Genomic DNA, 25,349 nt, shown 5'->3' with positions numbered 1-25,349 from the left:
ACTTAATGGATTTGGGGATGTGTTGGGGGGGCGGGGGAGAAGGGAGAAGGGGGGGTGGGGGTGGTCTTGTGACGCTTCACCTGCAGGGGGCACTGTCAGATTAAGGCGCCTCTCTAGGCCTCCTTCGCCATTTTCTATGGTGGTCCGGTGTCTTGTCGGACTCGCCCTCCCCCCCGGCCTCGGTGCTGCCTACTCCCACCCCCGCCGGCAGGGGGAGCGCGAGGGCTTCAAGGGTCCGGCCCACTTTTGCTCTCGGGAGTTGAAAATTCCACCTCCCCCTCCTCCCCCGCCCCCCGTTCCCCCTTCGCGAGACGTGGGGAGAGCTCAGGAGAGGGAAGAGGAAGAGGAAGAAGGAAGGGGGAGGGGAGGAGGAGTCTGGGGCGCGAGCAGGGGCCGGGACCGGAAGTGTGCGGTTGCCATGTAATATCCTGAGAGCAAGCGCGAGCCAGCGGGAGAGCAAGCGAGCGAGCAGGCGGGCGGGCGCTGAGGCGGTGCCGAGGACGGGCAGAGGCGGTTGAGGCGGGGGCAGCGGCGGGCGGGCCCGGCCGGTGTCAGCGTCAGGAGCTGTCTGGCTGCCGCTCTGTTTGTCCGTCTCTAGCTGGGTCGGGGCCGGCCGGGAGGTCTGGCTGCTGGAGGCAGCATGTCGGTGGCCGGGCTCAAGAAGCAGTTCTACAAGGCTAGCCAGGTGAGCGGCGCGGGGGGCGGAGGGAGCACCGGCCGACCGAGCGGACCCACGGACCGGCTGACGCTCGCACGCTCCAGGGGGGGCCGCCGTCCCGGGAGCTGGGAGCCGGCCCGCAGAGGTGGGGAGGGGGGGCCGGAGCCCTTGGTCCGGAAGGACCCCAGCCCCCCCCTGGATGGAGGGAGTCCCCCCGGGGGTGGGAGTGACGTCCGAGGTTGTGCGGAGAGGCCAGTCCAGGCCCCCACCCCAGGATAATGGATGGAGCTTCCAGGGGGAGAGAGGGGGAAGGGGAGAGTGACATCACTCCAGATGTTGTGGGGGAGGCCACCTCTGTTCCCTGCCTTAGGAAGATGGGAAGTGACACTGGCACAGAGACTGCCCAGAAAGGCCAGTCCTGTCCTGGGATCACAGGATCAGATGCGTAGAGCCTGTGGTGAGAGGTGACTTTGGTCTAGAGGTTGCTCGGGAAGGCCAGCACTGGCTTATGCCCTTAGACGATGGATGGAGCTCCTGGGGGGAAGTGACATTAGTCCAGAAGTTGTCTCTGGAGGCCAGCACTGCTGGGAACACGGGTAGAACCTCTGGAATAAAATGAAATTGGGTCATAGATTGTTCAGGGAGGCTCTTGGGAGACGGATAGAACACACAAGGAGAAGTGACATTGGTCTAGAGATTGTCCGGAGAGAGGCTGGCACTATTCTTTTCCCTTGGGAAGATGGATAAAATCTGTGCAGTGGAGAAAAATGGGCCAGTGACTGCTCATTGGCACATAGATGTTGCCCATTGCCCCAGAAGGATTAGTAAGGCCTATTGAAGAAAAGAGAAATGAGGTCTAAAGGTTATTCAGATGTATCGGCACATGGCATGTTCCTTGGAAGGTTTGATAGAATTTGTGGGGGAAAGAGAAATCAGTTCAGAGGTTTTTCTGGGTTGTTGACTCATAGACACCGCCTCTTGCTTTGGGAGGACGGAGGGGATCTGTGGGGGCACCGTGGCCAAGAGGCATCTGTTCAAGAAGGGATAGGTGGACTTATGCTTATTCCTTACGTGGCCAGGAGTATCCTGGAATGCCAACATATAGGGATATTCTGTTCTTTTGCAGAAGGAATAGCCAACATAGGTTTTTGGGAGAAGGGACATGATAGCTCTCAGAGTTAAGGTTTCAGCACAAGGTGCCTCTTCCAAGAATACCCTTTGGGTCTCTCAGGTTAGCAGACAGGACATTTTATTTTAAAGAAGGAATTTACATTCACAGCTCCAGCCTTGAGAGAATTATGAAGTCCAACTGGATTGTTTAGAATCCAGTATCCATAGACTTTGTATCATGTACTTTCAAACCTTGCCCTAAGAATTTACTTATGTTTATGCATAAACTTGTCACTTCTATTATTTTTGGAGTCTACTACTATATTTCCTTGATAACTTGTTTGTGTTATTTGTGTGTTTGTCTCCTAACCGTTAACGCCTTTCTTATCCCCCTTCACCCTCCTAGAGGAGATGAACTATTTCCAAGGAGAGACTTCTTCCTGTGTACTTTTGAAGCAGAATTTTGAACTTGGAGACTTATTTCAGTATTTCTAAATTAGAAAAAGAGATGCTGGGTGAATTTGGAAGAGTTTAAAATTGCATATTAAAAAAAAAGCCACCAAAAACTTCGTTGGAGAGCTAAGGCTTTGATTTTTAGTTAAAAGCTTTCGTTGGTTATGCTGCTAACCAACTCAAGCAAATTCCACCTCTGTTTATCTATTCAAACCTTTCAGGTTATGTTAAAAATGAACTTACGCTTTGGTATGTTTGCTCCTACTGGAGAGTTTATAAGGAGTATTCGCTTTCTATAATGTAAACTGTCTTTCTCCTGGAATGCCATTACAGGCTAAAGGAATGAAACTTCTTTAGAGCCACTCTGAGATGAAAAAGAGTATGGAGAGGAAAAGCAGTAAAATAACTAGCCATCTGTCTGATCACCATCCATTTTGCTCCCCTCTGTTCTGCCTAACACCTACCCACCCTTTTTGCTCCCCTTACCATCTGTCTGACCTCTTGTATTTGTAGCACCTCTAGAATTGAAGGGAGGTCTTTATTTGTGCATTTTGAGGGCAAGGGGCAACAGAGAGCCCTCCACTGGTTAGATACAGAAATGTAATTTTGATACCTAATATAGGCGTGCGTTTTTATGAAGTTACTCCCAAGCTTAAATAGCAAGTCTGAGTGGCTTACTGATAATTTTTGTGGTTTTTACCATGACAGAGATTTGAGTTACTACCTAAGGCTCCAGCTGGCCATCAATTGGAATGCAGTGCCAACCTTTATTGCTTGAAAGGAGGGAGAGAATGTTCAAAGTGGAAGATCTGCTCAGTCTGAAAAAGGAGAAGTCACTCTTGCCATGATCTTTGGCTTTGAAACTTCTTGGATGTTCTTTAGGCTCTGTTTTGGGCCATAGGCAGTCAGGAAGGAATCCTTAAGGCAGGGCTGAGGAGAAAGGAAGGAGGTACTACAAGGTACTGGGGGATATTTTATACCTAACCTATTAGATGTCAGAAATGGTATGGGATAGGTCTTCTAAAATACCACCAGTCTTGTTGCAAGAGTGCTGCACTATGTGTTAATGCTCATTACTGTGGCCTTACTCAAGTTTGTTTGTTTTTTTAAACCCAGTTTTGTGGAGAACGTTTTGATATCCTATTAAAATATTAGGCTTTATAAGTGAGAAACCATCTGACCATCAAAACATTTGTCCCCTTTGATCTAGCACCAGTGGAATTTTAGGGCCAATGCTTTAGAAATAGGAAATGATACAAAAGACCAGGAGGAGCATGGCCTAAAGCAGGGGTTCTTAACTTTTTGTGTGTCACAGACTTATTCGGCTGTCTGGTAAACTTTTCTCAGAATAACGTTTTTAAATCCATAAAATAACATATGTAGAATTACAAAGGAAACCAATTCTGTTGAAATAGTTAGCAATATATTTTAAAACAAGGTAACGGACCCCAGGTTAAGAAAGACTCCCAGGCCTATAGAGTGAGTCTGCTTGTAGGGATTTAAGGGCGTGGGATCAGAGGGGTGTCTTGTCTTTTCGTGTGGACCCATAGCTGCAGTATAACCACAGGAGATTCCTTCTTCCTTTAAAGTAGGTGGCCTTGGAAGTTGGGAAGGATTTTGCAACTGAGATATTTAAGTGGGATGGGATTAATTCAGGGTTAATGCGGTGTGTTTGTGCCATACAGGAAACTATGATGCCTGGATTCTGATACACTAGCAAGTTTACTGACAGTTGTACTGTACTTGTCCTAGCTAACTTTAGGTTCAGATGTTCATGTTGGGAACTGAGCAACTACTGAATGATCAGGAACTAATAGTTCCAATAAATATTTTGTCATTAATTGCAATATGCCTTACTTAGCCAATAGGTTTATATTTTAGGCACCTACCATAGTCTTACCATTGCATAGTTCCCAAAGGAGTGCAAAAGCAAGGTTAAGACAGTCCCTGCACTCAAGAAGCTTAGAGGGTCTAATTGAATCACTCAGCCACTCTGCCTCTTTGACCTATTGGTAAAATGAGGTTAACTTAACTTCTTTCACAAGACTGTTAATAGTGACAGATATAAATGGATATGACACTTTGTTAATATAAAGTGCTTTGCAATTTATTGTTCTAATTAAGGATTTTTGTGTCATGATCTGAGATCCCAAATGACATTGACTTTAAATGTTGCTGTTTAAGTACGGTAAAAGTTGAAAGTTCATTTCTGACTCAGAACCTATGTGTTTAATAAAGACTTTAGGTTTCACTGTCTTATCTAATCACTGTTCTTAGCTCTGGTTATTTTTTTAACCTTAAAGATACCAAAGCACTTTTATTATAAAGACTCAAAGCTTCCATTAAGTTGAGTCACTGTTCCATGGCAGCCCTTTTTTTTCAATTTGAGAAATTGTTACAAAATGTTTTTGGGGGACCTGAATTACCCACTTTGTCTTCCTAACAGTAGTTCTGCCTCTTCTTTGTATTTTAATATTAATCCAAACTGCAATTTATGTTTTCTTCTCCCAACAGCAAAACTTCATAAATTCAACCTTAAATTTGCTTCTTTTCAATTTGACTGTTTAGGATTTGTATGGTTTATAATAGAGACATAAGGATACAATGTGCCCTAAGTCTCATCTTGGCCCTTCTCTTACTCTGGCTCCTGCCAACATTTTGAAACTGATCTAATCTGGAGAAACTTCATTTTAATTCAAGGCATGTGGCCAATTTGCACGATATGATTTCAGAAACGAACTGCACATTGTAGCATTACAGGATAGTTGGGGGAGTGGGGAGGTGGTAGTAAAGTTGTCTCCTGTATTTCTTATTTTCAAGATGAGTGTAATTGTTGCTTTGTTTCAATGGTGTTTTATTGTTAATAATTAAGGGTTTCCAAGGGGAAATTATCAAAAACAATCTGGTACTGGTTAAGAAACTGAGTGATGGATCAGTGGAATAGATTAGGTTCAAATTACATTATAGTAAATGACCATAGTAGTCTAGCATGTGATAAACTCAAAGATCCAAGCTTTTGGAACAAAAATTCATTATTTGACAAAAACTGCTGGGAAAACTAGAAAACAGTATGGCAGAAACTAGGCATCAATATCTCACACCATATACCAAGATAAGACCAAAGTGGGTACATGATTTACACATAAAGGGTTAATACCATAAGCAAATTAAGAGAGCATGGAATAGTTTATCTCTCAGATTTATGAATAAGGGAAGAATTTAGGACCAAAGAAGATACAGAGAACATTATAAAATGTAAAATAGATAATTTTGATTATTTTACAAAATATAAAATAGATAATTTTGATTATTTAAAATTAGAAAGTTTTTATACAAACAAAACTATTGCAACCAAAATTATAAGGAAAGCAGAAAACTGGGGAAAATTTTTTGCCACAAATATCTCTGATAAGGGCCTCATTTCTCAGATAAATATAGAACAGGGTCAAATTTATAAAAATACAAGTCATTCCCGAATTGATAAATGATCAAAGCATGTGAGCAGGCAGTTTTCAGACAAATCAAAGCTATCTATGCTCATATGAAAAAATTCTCTAAATCGCTATTGATCAAAGAAATGCAAATTAAAACAACTCTGAGGTACCACCTCATACCTATCAGAGTGGCTAATGCGACAAAAAGAGAAAATGTTGGATGTTGGAGGGGATGTGGAAAAACTGGGATGCTAATACATTGTTGGAGTTACGAACTGATCCAACCATTCTGGGAAGAGCAATTTGGAACTATGCCCAAAGGGCTATAAACTGTATACCCTTTGATCCAGCAATACCACTGCTAAGTCTGTATACCAAAGACATCCAAAAAAGGGGAAAAGGACCTATTTGTACAAAAATATTTATAGCAGCTCTTTTTGAGATGGCTAAGAATTGGAACTCAGAGGGACGCCCATCAATTGGGGAAAGGCTAAACAAGCTGTGGTTTATGATTGTAATGGAATATTATTGTGCTGTAAGAAATGACAAGCAGGATGATTTCAGAAAAACCTGGAAAGACTTACATGAACTGATGCATTGTGAAGTGAACAGAACTAGGAGAACATTATATAATGTAACAGCAATACTGTTTGATGAAGAACTGTGTGACTTCGCTATTCTCAGCAATACATTGCTCCAGGACAATCCCAAAGGACTAACAATGAAACATACTATCCACCTCCAGGGAAAGAACTGACAGATATTGATTGAATACATACCAAAGCATGCTATTTTTCACCTTCTTTCATTTTTTTCCCTTTTATTCAAGTCTTGTATACAATGACTAATATGGAAATGTTTTACCTAGTTGTTCGTGTATAACCTCTAGTGTATAACCTCTATCTGATTGCTTACCCTCGGGGGTGGGGGGGGAGAAGAGAAGGAGGGATAGAATTTGGAATTCAAAACTTTAAATAAAATTGCAAAAAAAAAATAGTAAAGCCTGAAAAAAAAAAAAACCAACCCAAGGGCTTCAGGCCTTTCTGTTTAAGGTCTGGAGTCCTGCAGGCCCGTTGAGACTGTCTCCCACCCTTCTCCACCCCAAACATCCACATACTCTAAAGATTATTTAATGTTCACTAGTAAAATATTTGGGCCTGTACTTTTCATTATTTTGCAAAGCTATCCCTGAAATTGGGTGGGGAAATGTGTCAAATTCTGTCTGCAGCTGGTTCCTTTCTATCTCCAGGGCCTTACATATTCATGAATTTGGCAAACACTTTTCCTGAGCTTTGCAATTTGGTTACATTTTTGCTCATTTCCTGTTGAGCTGGGAATCAGTGTTTGAAGAACTTTGGCTTCCAGGGGGATTTCTTGATCTTCCTTTTCTGTTCTTCTCCAAGGAGGGCTAGCCTGATGCCTGGACCTTAAGAGTGGGTCTATGACCAAGCTTCTCCTATTCCAGCAGAAAAATATGGGTAAAACTTCCTGGAAATAATCTTATTCAACATGATCCCATTTCAAGCTTTAGAGGAAGCACCTTCAAATATTTCACATTTACAATTTGCATTACACTGTAATAAGTATTTGGATTGATACAAAAGAAATGTTATACGCAATTTCTGCTCTCAAGGAACTCACGATTTTAGGGAGACAAATTCACGCATGAAATAGTACAAGATGATAAGTGCCAAATAAGAGGTACAGAATATTAATATTGTGGGAGTTTTACAGAGGAAAGAGTACTTTGGGCTATAGTTAGAATCTCTCATTGGAGAGGGAACCTAATATGTATCTACCTAATAGGTAAATAGAGACCTGGTCTCAAAATTAGGAAGATCTGGGTTCAAGATCTGGTTAGCCTGTCTAGCGTTGTCTGTATCTTCTCTCACATACCCTGCAATCAGCCCTCCCCTGCCAAGAAATTGGAATACCCCTTCCTCCTCACTGTCATTTCCAGATTGTCTCTTTACCACCTCCCCTTTTTTTCTTTTTTTTTTAGGCATTTTTTCTCTTTTGGAATCCACTTAATCAAAATTTTCTACCAAGTTATGGTGGCTGTCGTATTCAGACCCCTCCCCCCCAGGTCTTCTCTCTTCTTTTTCAAGGAATACCTGCTTACTATCTCTTCCCCAAATCCTGCTCTTACACTAGGAAACTTTAATATGCATATATATGCTCCCTCAAGTCTCATAATCTCCCAATTCTATAGCCTTCTTAAATATTAATACCTACTCCTTCATTCCCTCTTAGCCAACGTAGGGATGGTCACACACGCTGTTACCTACAGTTGTCCAGTCTACCTAATTTTAAACTTTGGCACTACCCTATCTGATACTAATCTCCTATCATTCCTCCTTCCCTTAAGCTTTTACCCTTCCTAAACCTATTCTTTGCCCTCATCAAGACCTCTAATTCCTCTGTTCCACCATCTCTCAGGCTGTCACTCTGCTCTGACTTTATTTTCATCTATCTCCAATCTCAACTCAGAAATAGGCCATTTTCAACTTTATACTTGAGCCCTTTGCCCCCTTGTCCTTTTGCCACTCATCTCTTGACAAAGCTCATCTCCTAATTACTACCTACTCTCTACCTCCTCCAATCCTAGTCACTGGCCATTGAACACATCTTGCTGTCTGAGTTCCTTACAAATTCATGTTATCTAACCTCAACTGAGCACTCCCTGCAGCAATCTTTCCCTCTTTTTTTTTTTTAGTCTTTACTTGTCCCACTTCCTACAGAAACTGTGTTCCAGTCCTTTCTTCTTAAGCCTTCCACACCTCCCTTTCCCTTCACCGAGGACTTTGATCATTACTTTACTGAGAAAACTGAGATTTTTTGACATGAGCCCCTTCTCCCATGCTCTCCATCTCAAAACTCCTTGACATCATTTCCTACTTTCTCTTTCTTCAGTTTCTTACTGAAGAAGTTCCTTCCTGCCAAGGCCAACCGTCTCCTCATGTACCTTTGATATGTCTTCTTCTTGTCTTCTTCGGTAGATTTTCTCAACAATGCCAACCAACTCATCTTCTTTTGGTTGCTTTCCTGCTACCTGCAAATATACCCAAATCTCCCCCATCCTTAAAATACTTTTGCTAGACCCCATCCTCCTCTTAAACTATCCTTCTGTCTTTTCTCCCTTCTTAACCAAACTCCTTTATAAAGCTGTCTACACTTGTTGCTTCCACTTTCTTTGCACTCACTCCTTAACCCTTTACTATTCGGCTTCCAACCTCATTAACTGAAACTCTTTAGAATTAACAACGATCTGTTTTTCTTAATCTTCATCCCTTTTGACTTCTCTGTAACATTTAACGTTGTTGATTTCCTGCTCCTTCTGGATTCTCTATGGGTTTTCATGACATTTCTTTCATGGTTCACCTCCTATTAGTCTGACTATTCCTTATTCTCCTTTGCTGGCTTGTCATCCATTCTACTTCTCCTTACTGTGGGTGTTTTCTAAGGTCTTTTCCGAGAGCTGCAGTCTCATATCACTAGTTGCCTACTGGACATTTTAAATTGGATATCCAAGACCATGTTGAAAGCTTAATCCATTATCTTTTCCCCTAATCTTCCATTCCTCCAAACTTCCCTATTTTTGTTGAAGGTACCACCATCCTTCCAGTCTCCCAAAGCTTAAAGTCTCAGTATTATCCTAGATTTCTGACTAACCCTCACTTGTACTTATCCAACCCACTTGCCAAATCTTCATAACATTTCTTGCATCTCTTCAGTCATACAGCTGCCACCTTTGTTCAGGCCTTTATCACCTCTCCCCTAGATTATTACAATGATTCCAAAATTGGTTTCCTTGTCTCACATCTCCTTACTGCTAATGTCTATCCTCCACACTGCTGCCAGTAATTTTTTTTTAATTGCATCTCTAGCCATGTGACTCCCCTGTGCAACCATCTTGAGTGGTTTCTTATTGTGTCTAGGTTCAAATATGATCAGTCAGTCAATAAACATTTATTAAGCATGTACTCTGCCAGTGCTCTAAACAACCTAGCCCCAACCTCTTTCCTGCCTCATTGGACATTAGTTCCTCACCCACAATCTGGTGAACCAATCAAACAGACCTTCCATCTGTTTTTCATACAGGATACTCCATCTCCCATCTCATTTTCTTTGCATTGACTGTCCCCCAAGCTTGGAATTCACTTCTTCCTTACCCAGTGCCTCTCTCCCTTTAAGATAGGGCTTAAGCACCATCTTCTGCAGGAAGTCTTTCTGACAATGCTAGTGCCCTTATTCCTAAACTAGCTAGTATTTAACTACTTTGGATATGTTTGTATTTATTCCCTTTATATTTATGCTGAATATACTTGTCTTCCCCATTAAAATATAAACTTTCTGAATAAGGATTGTTTTATGCTTTGAATTTATACCAACCCAGTGTTTGGCACAATGCCTAGGATTCAGAGGGGGATTAATAATATTGTGCCTCCAACACATACTTGGCTTTGTGACCCTGGACAAATCACTTAACCCTTTGGTGCTCAGGGCAATGTTGTAGGTATCAACCTGCCTCGGCAGAAGAAGTCTCCTCTCCCTGAATTCCGTATGCCAATGAAACTACAGGCCCATTCTCTAACCCTGTACCATTAGAGATCTTTAAGCAAAGGCTATCTCCTTGGCAAGTGTATTATACTAGGGATTCTCTTTGGGGGCCTGGGTTGGATTGAATGCTGCTGAGGACCTCTCCTATTCTGCAGTGCTTCATAGAGGATGTGGGATTTGACTGATATTTAATGATCTAGAAGAGGCAAGTTTGTTGAAATTTGGAGGGAGTACCATATCCATAACATAGATATAGGGGAGGCAGCTGTGCTCCAGGGGAAAAAAGTGTTTGACTTGGAATCAAAAGGTCTGGATTCAGGTTTTTGCTCTGCCACTTAAGTGTCTGATTTTTGGAAAGTCACTTAACCCCGCTTAGCCTTAATTTCTCTATCTTTACATCTCTATAAACCTCAGCGTTGTTGTGTAGAAAAATTTATTTTAGAATTAATATAGAATACTTTGTAAACATTGAAGCAATTCAGTTTTGATGTTGAAAAAGTTAGACTTAATTTCTGGGTAATTAGTCATTTTATCAATAATGCTAGCATTTTAATAAAAGAGGTTAGTGACACTCTTCCTATGCCAAAGACCTGTCATGATGGTAGGTTCACAGTTTATATGCCCTGGGTGTTCCTGAAGGTAGCAACCAACTCTGATTAATTAACAAGAATGAGAGAGTGAATATTACAATGAGAGGTAGACCCAGTCCAATAAGGGGCTGAGAGAGTGACATCATGTCACTCATCTTGGAAAAAAAAAGACTATCTGTACATTTATCTAAGCAAATAATTTATCCCCACCCAACCTAAATAGAACACCATGGGATTTCCCACCTTAGATTAAATTCCTTGCAAAGTTGGGTGGGGTCTGACCAAGCTTTCTGAGAGTTAATTCAATCTTCTTATCAGTAATGTCCTTCAAGAGACTGAACTTTGAAATGAAGACTTTAGAAAAAGGGGGAAACTCTGGGTCTCCCCAATCATTGGTTATTAATAATTATTCTCTCATAATTAAACATTTATTAAGTGCATACTATATGCATAACACTTGACTAAGTGCAGGGAATATAATGACAAAAAAAGAAACCTCTGGCCTCTAGGAGTTTCCATTCTACTTTGAGGAAAGGGATACAACATATATACAGATAAGGAAATACAAAGTATACATAAAGGAACACCAAGTTCTTTCAAGAGGGGGTCAGTAGCACCAACAGTTAATGGAAGAGCTTCATGGAGCAGATAGCTCTTGGCCTGTTCTTTGAAGGAAACCAGGATTCTAAGAGGCAGAGGTGAGGAGGACATGCATCCAGACATGGGGGAGAGCCTGTGCAAAGGCAAGGCCTTCATCTACAGGAAACAGCTGACCACTCAGTTTGACCAAAATGCAGAGTACGTGAAAGGGAATGGCATGTAATAGAGCTGCAAGGGCAGGTGGGGAAGCGGATTGTCAAGTACCAGGCTGAGAATTTTCTGTTTCATCTTGAAAGAAATAGGGCTGCCTATTGCCTCTAGGATCAAATATAAACTCCTCTGCTTGACTTTCAAAGGCTTTTAAAACCTGACCCCAACTTCTAGTTTTGTTGTTTGTTATTCCCCTTTCTGCACTCTATAGTCCAGCCAGACTAGCCGCCTTTCTATTCCTCATATGACTGCCCCCAGTTCTTGGAATGTTCTTTCTTGTTACCTATACATACTGGAATTCTTTGTTTCCATCCAAACTCAGCTCAAGTGCTGCCTTCTACATTAAGCTTTACCTGATCTCCCAGCCACTAATACCTTCTCCTTCCTACCCCCATTACCTAGTATTTATTTTGTAGCTGTGCATATATGAAAATATCATTTCCCTCCCTATAGAATGTAAGTTCCTCGAGGGCAGGGACTGTTTCAGTTCTGTCTTTGTATCACTAGTGCTTTGCACAGTTCCTGTGGGAACTTAATGTTTAAAAAAATGCTAGTTGAGTGAGAGGCTATGCCCTGGAGGCTCTATGTCTCTCTGTTACTATGAAGGTCAAACTTCTTGATCTCAGGACCACTTTACACTTAAAAATTATTGTAGACCCCTCAAAAGAACTTTCATTTATATGGGTTATGTCAATATTTGCCATATTAGAAATTAAAATCTATTAGTCTTATTAAAAATACAGTTTTGAGCTTGTGGATTCTCTGAAAGCTTCTCCGGGTCTCCCAGGAATCACTGGACCACACTTTGAGAATTGCTGCTGTAGGAGAACCCAAGGAAAAGGACACTATCCATTTGCATAGGATAATTGAGACTGTTTGGCACTTTCCCTATGTAGGGCGATTCATTGATATGTAGATACCTAGGTGTAGGTGCCACCCACTGTAATGCTGCATTTGTACCTAATTATGCTCCAGTGTACTCATTAAAAATGGCCTGTGTAAAATATCATGTAAGCTAGCCCTGTCACTGATCTACTTAGTTCTGTAATAGCCACTGACTGGGCCATCGTAGTTGATTGGGACGTTGATTCTTGGTACAGGGTCATGGATCTAGGGAATTTTGTGTATTGCCAGTGGTCTTGGGGATTTATTTTCCTCTTTTCTTGTGTGGGAGTGATTATAACTCCCTGAGATTTCTTTCTGTAGGTTTCAGAACTCAAGGAATCTGTCCTGAATATTTGCCTTAGGAAGGTCAGAGATGGGGGAATAGAGATACCAGCGGCAGGGACTTGTTTTGTTTCATCAGTCTGTGGATTGTTGTCTTTAGAGGTTATGGAGAAAACAGCTTGTGATGTGAAATCACATCAGGCTTTGCTAATAAGGACATATTTAAGTGTCTGGTTGAAAGTTTCTGTTTCCAGGGGTATGCAAACTTTTTTTGCTGATGGAACAATATTTTTTAAGGCCTTGAGTATATGGAACATGTAAATTGGCAGCACTATAGGAGAGGTAGGGGACCTGTGTATAGATCTACTTTTCCTTCAATTAAAAGCAACCATTTTTGGTGGAGTTTTTTGTTTTTTTTTTCAGTTCAAGATCAGTTGTGTTTTAAGGTTAATATATATATGAGGTGAGTTTTATTTGTGAATATGTACTGCACCATCCTATGTATTCTGGGGATGTAAAATTCATATTATACAAAATTATGTTTCCTTTTATCTATAACATTACATCCAAAATTTCACAGCATACCTAGAGAAACTATGCTTTTGGTACTCCTTTGAGAACTGCTGCTGTTACTATAAGAGGCAATATTAATCTGAGAAGATGGGGATTGCCTTAAAGAATGGAGATTCATTGAATAGAAAGGAGAGTGAAGAAGATATAGGATAAACTCAACACTGCTCATCTTGGCATTCAAGGCTCCATACACTTTGGTATCAACACACTTTTTTCATTCTTTTCTTATTGCTCACCACCTTGGCCACCAGCTTGATCTCTACACTATCTCCCAAACAGACCAGTATATTCCTGCCTTCATACTCTTCTTCCCTTCATAAAATTTAAGTTCCTGGAGGACAGAGATTATGTTGGTCTTGTCTTTATGTATTTTGTGCCTTGCACAATACTTGGCAGGCAGTAGGAACTTAATAAAAATATTGGTTGAATTGAAATGCTTGGACCACTTTCCCTGAACTCCACCTCTACCTGCCTTTTCTTCAAGGCCCTGCATAAACCCTTGCCTCTTCCCTAGGGAATCCATCCCTAGATGCTTTGGCCAAAAACAATTTTCTCCTCCTGGAGACTTCTCTAGCCCAGTGATACCAACTCAAAATAGAAATGTGGGCCTTTACACCATAAAGGAACCCTGTGGGCCACATGTTGAAATAGTTTTTAAAACATAATGTTATTTATTTTTTATTTATTTTGATAAACATTTCTAGTTGCATTTTAATCTGGTTCTAGCAGTAATCAGGAGTATTGGCCAGTGGGATCACCTGTTTGACGCCTCTGCTCTAGCTGATAACACTCACTGTTTGTACATTTCTGTAACATTTATTTTCTGCAGCGTTATTTGTGTATGCCTTCTTTCTCCATCTAGATTTTAAGTTTTTGGAAGGCTGGCACTGTATTTTGTATGTGCCTAAAACCAAATAGGCACTCAGCTCTTTGTCTGAATAATAAAAATGAATGAGTAATGCATCTTTCTATTTAGTATTTTAAGACAGAAGTGACCTCATTTGACTGCATATGGGGCAATGTTGTTGGCGTTCCAAAGGGAATATAGCCAGAGGCCTAAGCAACTTTGAGAAGGGGAGCTTGTATCAAAATATTCTTAAGGTAATACAGTTCACAAGATCTTTTGAGATCTATGTCTGTAATAGGTCCTACTGGTTTAAAAGTTAATTTTTTTGTATAAGCATAAAAATGTTTTCTTTTGGCTTGTAATGTTTCTTTTACAATATTAGGAGCTGCCCTTAGTCGTTACTTTGCTTGAAACCTTAAAGAGATGATTCTTGATTTAGGACACAGACTTTAACTGAAACAAACAGTGGAGTAGTCAGTGCCAGCCAGGCCCTGGTGGTACAGAGACACAAAACAGTTCCTGCTCTAAAGGAGTTTACATTCTTTTTCTTTCATGGAGTTCTTTTGTTTCTTTTTTCCTCTTTTCTTCCTAGAAAATCATTGCAGTCTCAGTACCTTATTTTCTGTCATATAAACCCACTGAGGAAAGAGTCCTTTGGATAAAGGTAGATTCAGTAACAGATGTGACTGTGATTCTTCTGGGATTATTTTGTTACATCTGTATAAGCCTCATTTGGACCAGTAATTTCCATTTATTCTGCCAGCAGACATTACTTATCTTTTGAAATGTGGTAGATTTGACAAGTGTGTTTCTTCATCTTTATTCTCCCTTTGAGCCTCAAGAGGAAGTAGTATAAGCATTAACAGTACCTGCCTCCCAAGGTTGTTGTGAGGACAAAATTAGATAATATTTGTAAAAGTGCTTTGCAAGCCTTCAAGCACTATGGAAATGCTAGCTAGTAATAAGACAGTAAGAGACTAAGGCCTTGGATAATCATAGTATCATAGTTAAAAATGAGATGCGACCAGAGAGGTTATTTATCTGTAAGGCCTCATTTTAAAGATTTGGGAAACTGACTCTTAAAGAGAGGTTAAGTGACTTGCCCCATGGTCATTCACCCAGTAAGCAAATAGCAGACCTGGTATTTGAACCCAGGGCCTCTGGCTTCAAATCCAGCTTTTTTTTTTCTTCTACACCATAACTACTGCTGGATTTATGCTTCACCCTTTCCCCTGCAGCAGAACACAGGAGCAGACTCCAGGCTTGGGCTGGCTCTGCCTTACACATAGTTGTGAATGCTCTCCATCACAGGGCTGAGTGAATACAATGTTTTTACCTTGTTAGTCCACAAACTGTTTAATAGAGAACTACTTTTTAATGACTAGCTGTGTAATATTTGGGTTCCTTGAGAGCCAGAGGAGTCCTGCATCTTCTATTCCCTAACACTCCTCCTCCCCCAAGGGTTCAGTCTCACACCAGTGACCAAGTGTGTGCATCTATTAACTTGACAGCAGCAGCTCATCAAAGTGCTGATTGTTTGAGAGACAGATGAGCCCTGGTCCTTCCAGGCCAGCCATTGTGGCTCAGAGAAGATAGAATTTCTCCCCCTCCCTGATTCTAACCTGACCTTCTTACTGCAACCTTTCCTCCTTAGTTCTGGCCTGAGCTTTTTGTCCATGGCCTCTCCTTTCAGCCTTAGATTTTTTTTTAGCTTGCATCTCCCTTGACGTTCAAATGTCATTTTCCTTCACTTTGGTAAATATAGTATGAGTTAGTGCCTTGCCTTTCTCTGGTAATTTTTAGTCTTTAAGTCAGTGCATTGTCAGGGTGCATCATTTGATTTGCTGAAGGAAACCAAGTGAGGATGTTTATGGCATAAAGCTTGATGGCCTAGTACCTGGACCTCATGAAAATAGCTGAAGAAAAGGCAGGTGTAGCTTGTGGCAGTGTTGGTGATGGTGATGGTGATGAAGATGATGATGATGATGATTGAAGATAATGATAATAATAATAGTGATAGCTTCTCTTTCTGTAGTGCATAGAGAGCTGCCCTTGAAGTCAGAAAGACTTGGGTTCAAGACCTATCTCTGTTACTTAATGACCGAGTGATCATCCTCAAGACATGGGATCTTTCTGGGCCCTAGGCAACATACCTGCAGTGATAGAGGAAATTTCCTCACCTGAGACCTAACCAATGAAATCACAGGTACCATCACCATCCTTAACCCTTTAAAATTTACAGTGTCTCCATGGTAACTCTTCACAATAGTATGAATATTAACCCTATTTTACAAATGAAGAAACTGAGGCTCAGTTGAAATGGTCAGCCCAGAGTCAAACAGCTACTACTTGTCAGAACTAGAACTTGAATTCTCAGGTCTTCTGACTTCAAAGGTGGTTTATATCTTTAGTTAAGCAGTAGGTGTTTGCTGGAAAAGTGGACCTGGAGATTTAAAGGAATACCATTTGTAAGTTGTTTTGGATGATGAAGGACCATTTTCTAATTTATCTGTCTTGCAAATTCATATTCTCAATTATGCAATAAATATTTGTTGGTTGATTGTCTTATAAAGAGTTTGCATAAAGCAAGGAGTACCCATATGTGATAAAACTTAAAGACCAGTTGGATATTTTCTTTAAATTGTATATTTCTCTCTCATTTTTATTTTACCCTTCAAAAGAGTTAAGCATGTTTTTCCAGAATCTTTAGGAAATTTCTGAACATTATTCCCATTTTCCCAAGCAAGATTCATTACTAGTCAAGTATTCTCTCTATCAATCAGATCAAATTTCTTTTGATGAGAAGTAATACTTAGCTCTGAAAAAAAGCCTTTAACATAAATAGGCATTAGCAAGCTCCTTTTTGTATACATAACTCCTTCTAATATAGGAAAACCTTAAAAGTAGTTAATCTAGGATTTCTGGTCTTCACTGTTAGTTGTGTAGCTTTCCAACCCAGACTTCTGCTGCCCCTAGTTCTCCGGTGTCGCCATCTTCCTTCTCCCCAGTACCATTTCTAACTCTTATCCCACCTCTGGCCATTTATTTGCTCATGGAATTTCTAGAGATAGAAGGAAATTTGTAAATCATCTTGTTTAATTCCGCTCCCTCATTTGACAGAGAAACGGAGAGCCTGCTCTTTCCTGAAGAAGCTATGACTTTCTCTCCTCCCTTTTACAGTGGAGATAACAGCTTTAGTTGGAGACAGAAACTACAAGGTGTTGGAGAAAGATTAGCTCTTACACTAGGGAAAAGTCCTAAATTAATAAAAAGAAAATAGAGCATTAAAAAGTAAGAGGCTTTGGGCAGCTGTCTTACGAGAAAATCAGAATCTTTACTGGAAGGGATCTCAGCTCATCTACCCAACTAGCAGTTTTTTCTAAAGGAAAATATCCTTGTTTGCTTTTTGTTTTCATAAATGGAGAAGATCCCCTTCCTATAGGGTCACTGGGATCACTGATTTAAAGTTAGAAGAAACCTTAGAGGCCATCTAGTCCAATCCCTTCATTTTACAAATGAAGAGACTGAGGCCCAGAGAGTCAGTCACCTAGCATTTATTAAGCACCTGTGCTAAACAGCTGAGAGGAAATTGGCCCAAGGACATCGATAGCAATCCAGAACTGGGATTTGAATCTGACCCATAGGCCCTCCTTCCACAGCTCCATGATACTCTCTGTAGTAACATTAAAAATTATTTCATTACCTTTTCTTTCAAAAGTTTAAACCATTTTTTATATATTGTCTTATTTCTGAAAATGCCTGTTAGAAAAGGAGGGAAACAGTGTCATCAGCCCTTTTACTGGTAAGGAAATATAAACTGATAGCCAAGTTTAATGACTCCTCAGAGGTCACAGAGCAATTCATTAGCTGACCCAAAAGCTAGAATCTCATTTTCAATATAGTGAGTGGTTCAGAATTCAGTAAAAATGTATTGAATACCTACTATGTGGAAAATAGAATTTTTTTTTTAAGTAAAAGGTGAATTCTATCATTATGTTGGAGAATGGTGGTTGAATAAGTGCTGGTGATTGACCTCAGATCAGCTAGCCTTGTGCCTAATGGAAATCTCATTTGCTCCTAGCCTTGTTTATTTGAAACTGTTCCTGAAAGATTCCTACTTTTGTTCTGTTAAGACTGTTGATCAGAGATTATTTTTTAGCATTTGATGGTATGTTGAACTGCAACCCTTTGCTTATTTTAGTCTCACACAAGGAAAATGGTCTATTAACTCTTCAAAGAGAGACCAGATTTAATGACAAGTAGACATTTCTAAGGGTATTAATTCATTCATTCCACCAATATTCACTGAGCACCTACTGTGAGCACAGCAGTGTGCTTGATACTGTGGGGATTACAGTCTAACTTGTCTTAGAGCTCTTGTGGTCATAAGTAAGGGCTTCATATTAACTTGTGGGAATATCTTATGGTTCCTTTGGCCCAAATCTCCACTTTAGAAATCTATACAGATACTTTTCTACTGGTCGGCACAGTACTTCCTCACTTGTGAGTAAAAGTAGAATCTCCAATCAGGCTGCAGCTACTTTTTCCATGTGGCTTAGTCTTGCTCTTAACAGCTGTGTGCTACCCTCACATGGTCAGTTTACCAGTCCAGCTTTATAGGCTCAAGGACTTGAGCCTTATCACACTCAGTGCAGAGGCCCATTGGGAGCTGGCTTCTGCTATCTCTTCCCGGAGTGACACACCCCTCTGCTCTAGATCTCCCTTGGGTGTTTCTTATTTTCTCTGACCTATCTAGGGTAACTTGAGGAGTGCCTACTGTGTGCTAGGCTTTGTGTGACAGGGTAGTAGATAGAGCCCTGGACTTGGAATCAGCAAAGACTCGGGTTTGAATCCAACCTCTGCTCCTTCCTGGCTCTGTGGCTCTGAACTTGTCATTCGATTGCTCTCAGCTTCTGTTTTCTCATCTGTAAAGTGGGAATAATAAGTGTACCTCCTCAGTGTTGTCGGGAGGTTCAGATGAGGTAGTGTGTGTACAGTATTTGTCACTGTGTAAATGTTATCGTGAAGGAAGGAAGAATGTTGTAACGGAGGGTGGGAGGTTGTGCTAAATGTGTGCTTGATGCAGAGTAAACTCACACAAGGAGACAAAGATCTTCCAACAGCCACAACAGGATGTGTGGAAAAGTATGATATCTGACAGGTACTTATGGAAAGATAACTAATAATATGAGATGAAAAACTCCAATTTATACTTAAAACTCGATATAAGTATCAGAGCCTACTACAGTGTTATTATTCTAGAGGCAGTGTGGTATAATGGACAGAGAATGACACTGTAGTAGGGAAGAGCTGGGTTCAAGTTTCCCCGCAGATACCTACTGACTGTGTGATCCTGGGTAAGTCATTTAACCTAGGGCATCAGGTAACTTTCAGAGACTGAGTTGCAGAGAAGGTGCTAGTCTACACTCATAAAAAAATTGCTCACTAGAAGCTCTCTACACAGGTCAGGGGAAAACCCAAACTAATGATGATATCCTGTAGCTGTTGTGATTAATTGCCAGCAGTGATGCAGATTCTAGTCTGTTGAGTTCCTAGGAAGGAGAAATTCACTGTAGTTGTGAGTGATCAAGAAAGCACCTTTGTAGGAAATGGGATTTGAGAGGTGAGGGGTAGGTAGGACTTGGAGAAGAGATTATAAATCACCATAGTGGACAGAGTTTCTTGGACTTGGAGGCAGGAAGAATTGGGTTCAAATCCTTCTTCTGACAGTAGCTTTGTAATCATAGGCAATTTCCCTTAACCTCTCTGAGCCTTATTTTCTTATCTGTAAAATGGGTTTAGTAATATTTGTGATGTCCACTTTACAGAGTTGTCATGCAGCTCAGATGAAATAACATAGATAAGGTGCTTTGTAAATTACAAAGCACTGTATAAATACTTGTTATCAAGGACTAGAATTGTGTGTTATTGGATCCCTTAAGGAAGGCTCATAGGATCATTTGAATCCAGGGCCCAAAATTCAAAGATGAGGAAGCAGAAGCCCAAGGCAATAGGATCGCTGTGCCACAAAGTCACAGAGCAAATGAGTAGTAGAACTAAGACTTGAAGCATTTCTCCTGAGCCCCTCCCCCTAATGCTTCTCCCCTATAACACAGTGCCTCACCAGGTCAACTAGGGAGTATTTGTTGAATGACAGCGTGAGCAAAGGTGTAGAAAGAAGCAGGTGTGAGTGTGGTATGTTGGGTTTTATTAAAAAGATGGCTGGCCGGAGTGAAGAGCATTGATGGTAGTTTACAAAAGTAGAGGCCTCTGTTTAGCAAGCGTAGATATCTTCCAGAATCTTCTCCTACAGAAACACATTTTCATGGCCATCTTGGTTGCCTTTTGCATTGCAGACCTCCTAAACATGGTCATATTCATGTCAAAATATATGTTTGACGGCATGTTAATATACGTGATATACCTGGCAAAGCTGGAAAGCCACACTTGACATCAATAAGGAATTGAAGATTAAAAATGGCTTCTGCCTAGAGAAGAGGAAGGTTCTTTTTCTTCCAGTTTTTGGCTGTCATTTTGGAGTCATGAGAGTGCCAGAGAAGCCTAGAGGAAAGTTGACATTCTTCCCAGAATGAATCCCTACTAAACTAGGTTAGAATATGTTTCCTAGATGTACAAGCTGTTTAATGACAGTTGTAGGTATGCAGTGTTTATATCTTTATTTTTTTTTCTTTAAACACACATGATGAAACAAAGATCTTCCAACAGCCACAATAGGATATGTTATTTCTTTGTAGGAATACCTCATTTTAAGTAAATATACAGATGCAAAATTACGAGTTTGGAAAAAAAGGATTTAATACATTTCAATTCAGTAAACATTAAGAACCTTCTACATGACACTGCTAGACTCTGAAGATTATAAAGAATACAAACTTCTGTCCCCAAGGAGTTTCTGATCTGGCAGGACACTCATTATTAAATGCCTACTGTGTGCTAAGTACTGTTGTTACAAAATAGCTGTGGCAACAGGTCATGCTGTCAAGGAGATTAAAATCTCATGGAGAGAAAGACAAGGACAGAAGTAGCTTTGGTACAAGGGAGAGTGGGGACCAAAGATCGGTTCAGGCAAAGGTCTGTGAGAAATTGGACAAGAGAGACCACTTTGTAGTAATAAGATGTAACTGCAAAATGTTAAAAAAGTAATTAAATGTATAGGAAAGATTAAACAGTATCTGGAGAATTGTAAGGAAGGAGGAGTCTCTCAGGTGTCATGGAATGTGCTGTACTGGTGCTGAGCCTTGCAGGAAGGAATAGGTGGCGCAGTGCAGAGAGCTTTAGGCCTGGAGTCAGGAAGACCTGAGTTCAAAGTGTCCTCAGACACTTAATACCTGTGTGACCCTGAGCAAGTCACATAACTGCCTCAGTTTCCTCAGCTAGAAAATAGGGATAATAATAGCACCTACTTTCCAGGGTTGTGAGGGCTAAATGAAATAATATTTATAAAATTGCTAAGCTCAGTGCCTGGCACATCATAGGTGCTATCTAAGTGCTTATTCTCTACCATACTTAATAGGTGGAAGTAGTTGAGAAGGGAGGTGTTGGGGACAATGGGCAGAAAGGGAGGATAAAGTCAGGAAATCAGTGAGTTATCTAGTTTGGCTAGAATATTTGTAGGGAAATGCCATTGAATAGTTTGGAATCAATCAACGAGCATTTATTAAGCATCTATTAAATGCTAAGCATTGTGCTACTAGGCATTGGGGATACAAAGATAAATCAAATAGTTTCTGCCCTGAAGGAGCTTACATTTTTCTGTGATAAACTTATAGATGTATATAAATGTAAATATAAGCTATTTTCTGGGTGGGTGGCAAGCACTGACACCTGAGAGGGAGCAGGAAATGCCTCTTATAGGAGGTAGTTCTTTGGTGAGCTTTGAAGAAATTTAGGAATTCTGAGAAGTAGAGGTGAGGAGGAAGTGCATTCTGGTGATCCAAAGGCTTGGAGATGGGAGGTGGAATGTTGTGTGTGAAGATGCCTAATACAGTACCTGGCACAGGGTTGCTTAACAGATATTTGTTGATTGATTGAGGAACTGCAAGAGGGCCAGTTTGACTAGACTGAAGAGTTCGTGAAGGGATGTGTCATATAATAAGGCTAGAGAATGGTAAGTTAGAGCCAGGTTATGAAGGACTTTAAATGCTAAAAGGAGTGGTTAGATTTATGCTTCCAGAATATTACTTTGGCAGGTGTGGAGGATGGATTGGAAAGGTGAAAGACTTGATAGGGAAGACTAATTAAGGTTATTGAAATAATCTAGGCAAGAGTTAATGAGGGCTTGAGCTAGGGTGGTATCTGTGTGATTTCAGAGATGGGGGTGAATGCAATAGATGTGGATGTAGAATTAAGAAGACTTGACAACTTGTTGGATATATGGGGTGAGAGAGGGTAAGGAATTGAAGATGACCCCAAGATTGCAAACGTGAGTGGTTGGAAGGATTGTGGTACCCTTTATAGAAATAGGGAAGTCTAGAAAAAGGATGGTTTTGGAGGAAAAGATACTGAGTTTTGTTTTGACCATGTTGAGTTCGAAAAGCCTATAGGGTATCCAGTTGGAAGTGTCTAGTAGGCAGTTAGTTGGTGATGCCAGAGAGAGAATGGGATATATGGATGGATCTGGGAAGTATCTGCTTGGAAACGTCATTTGATTTGAGCCTCACAACAACCCTATAGGGTAGATACTGTATAGGTCTTGTTATCCTCATTTTCCAGATTAGGAAACTGAAACTCAGAGAGGTAGGGCACATCTAGTCAGATTGTTGAGGGTCTTGACTGACAAGAGTCAGGTGTTTGTATTTTATTTAATGATGGATAACCATTGAATGATTTAGGGCAAGGGAATGACCCAGTCAGATCTGTGCACTGAGAAGATTGTTTTGGCAGAGTTGGAAAGGAGAGATTGGAGAAGGGGGGAAATGTAGACAGGGAGATCAATTAGGAATTTGTTCAGATAGACCATTCTGGAAGGGATAGTGATTTTTAACTGCAGTAGCATAAGTGGAAATGAAGGATAATATTTGTGGAGGCTTAATTGATAGGGCCTAGAAATTAATTGGACATGGAGAGGCAGCTTGGCATAGTGGATAAAGACCCACCTAGGAAGCCAGGAAGACTTAGGTTCTCACCTGACCACATGTAATGACCGTGTGACCCTGGACATGTGACCTAATCTCCCAGACTCTCTAAAATATAATCTGTAGGAAAAGTTCTGCTTTGCATTAACTTCAGAGTTCTCTGTAGCTATGAAATTACAGATACCTGAGTCCCTATTCCTATTCTATAGAGAATGATGGATGAAATTTTAAACAGGTGCTGTGGAGAATGTGAAAGGCAGTAGGATCATAGATTGAGAGCTAGAATGGATTTTAGAGGTCATCTGGTCTAGTCCCCTGATTTTACAGATGAAGAAACTGAGGAAGTGGGAGCTACTTGAAAAGTATGTATGACAGCACAGTTCCATTAGACACTGTAAATATCTAGATGAATTGAGCAAAGTTTGAGGAAGATGAGTATAGAATCAGATCTCCAGCCGTGGGCAAAATCCTTTTTGGCTAACTAGACAGAGGTGCTCCACAGAGTACTATCCATTACTGCTGTAAATAATAATAGCTAACATTGATGTAGTATTTTATAAATTAGTAAGCCTTTTCTTTTTTCTCCTTTAAAACTTTATTTAAAAATTGAATTGAACAAACAACAAAAAAGAGCACTTCCATATGCAAAGTAGAACAGAAAATGAATCTGTTACATTCAACCTGAATTTTTTAAAAGCATGTAAAGAACCCTTTTAGGCAAATAAGCTTAGTCAAAGAAATGGCCATGTCCACGAAAAGTCTACTTTTTTCTGCACTGAGTCCATCAGCTTTTTGTTAGGAGATGTGGTTGGCCATTGTTTTGGTCAGTGTTCAGAGTTGTTTTTCTTTACAGTGTTCTTATTATAGAAATTGTGGTATTCTTTTACTTCCACAGTTATCATCCCTCATTTTCACTTAGGCTACTGCAATTAAAAATCACTGTCCCTTCCAGAATGGCCTATTTCAACAAATTCCTAATTGACTTCCCTGTCTGCATTTTCCCCCTTCTCCAATCTCTCCTTTCCAACTCTGCCAAAACAATCTTCTTAGTGCACAGATCTGACTGGGTTGTTCTCCTGCCCTAAACCATTCAATATTTTTGTCATTTTTTTACAGCATGATGATTGATTAATTCATATTCCATAGTTTATTCAATCATTCCCCACTTGACAAGCAGCTCCTTATTATCCTATCTTTTATTTTTTCTTTTTATTCCCTCTCTTGAGGATGAGGAAGATTGTTTTGCTTGTGACTATTCCCTCTTTGGTATTTGATACCTGTTCCCTATGCCTCTTTTTTCATGTTTGTGTACTTTTATTCTCATGCAGCCCAATTATGAGAAATACTAAATTCCACACTCTTCTTCCTTTTTTCTATGCTAGTATATTCCTTTTCCACTTGCTCTTAGACTCCTCAGAAGAGACTCAATCTACCCGCAAGAGTTCTACTTTACTTATTTATCTTCCTCAACACCCTTTGAAAACATTAAGGTTCTGAAGGGAGACTTGTTTTTTCTCCCAAGATTAGAGTTAGCGCTTAGTCATCTTACTACTGCCTTCCAATTTTTCAAATAATGCTGTCTCCTTTTAGGTTTCTCTAGACCTTTAGGTTTGTATTTCAGGACCGGTCTCTGGTCTTTTTGTCAGGAATGCTTGAAAGTCCATTGTTTTCTTAAAGGTTCATTTTTTTTTCCTGTAGAATTATACTGAGCTTTGCAGGGTAAGTTATTGGTTTTAAGACTATAGCTTTTGGAATGTCGTATTCCAAGATCTTCTCCCTTTTGAGTCTTATATGATGATGACTGTGGACCCTCAGTACTTGTGTACTTTGTTTCTGGTGGCTTGAAGTGTTTCTCTTTGTTGAGGACATTCTGAATTTTTACTATGATAATTCTAAGACTTTTATAGTTTCTTTTCAGGAGGTCATCAGTGGATTTTTTCTGGTTTTACATTGTCGACTGGTTCTAATGGCTCTAGTAAGTTTTCATTTATGTTTCTTGAAATATAGGGTCCACACTTTTATTAAAATCATGGTTTACAGAGAAGCCAGTGA

General features: G+C 40.3%; 1 protein-coding gene across 2 annotated transcripts in view; it reads left to right on the top strand.

The window, feature by feature from the left end:
• Positions 1–422: 422 nt before the first annotated feature.
• Positions 423–25,349, top strand: part of SH3GL1 (SH3 domain containing GRB2 like 1, endophilin A2) — an 84,475-nt gene continuing 59,548 nt past the window's right edge. Inside the window, exon 1 of one of the 2 annotated variants that reach the window (XM_036735538.1) lies at positions 423–685. In XM_036735538.1, the coding sequence (XP_036591433.1) occupies positions 641–685 (45 nt within the window). In that variant the 5' untranslated portion in view covers positions 423–640. The remainder of the gene's footprint in view (positions 686–25,349) is intronic. The other variant, XM_036735529.1, reaches the window with a different exon arrangement.

The sequence above is a fragment of the Trichosurus vulpecula genome, chromosome 1, assembly GCF_011100635.1.
Source record: "Trichosurus vulpecula isolate mTriVul1 chromosome 1, mTriVul1.pri, whole genome shotgun sequence".
Lineage (NCBI taxonomy): Eukaryota > Metazoa > Chordata > Mammalia > Diprotodontia > Phalangeridae > Trichosurus > Trichosurus vulpecula.
This window is presented reverse-complemented; position numbering and strand designations above follow the sequence as displayed.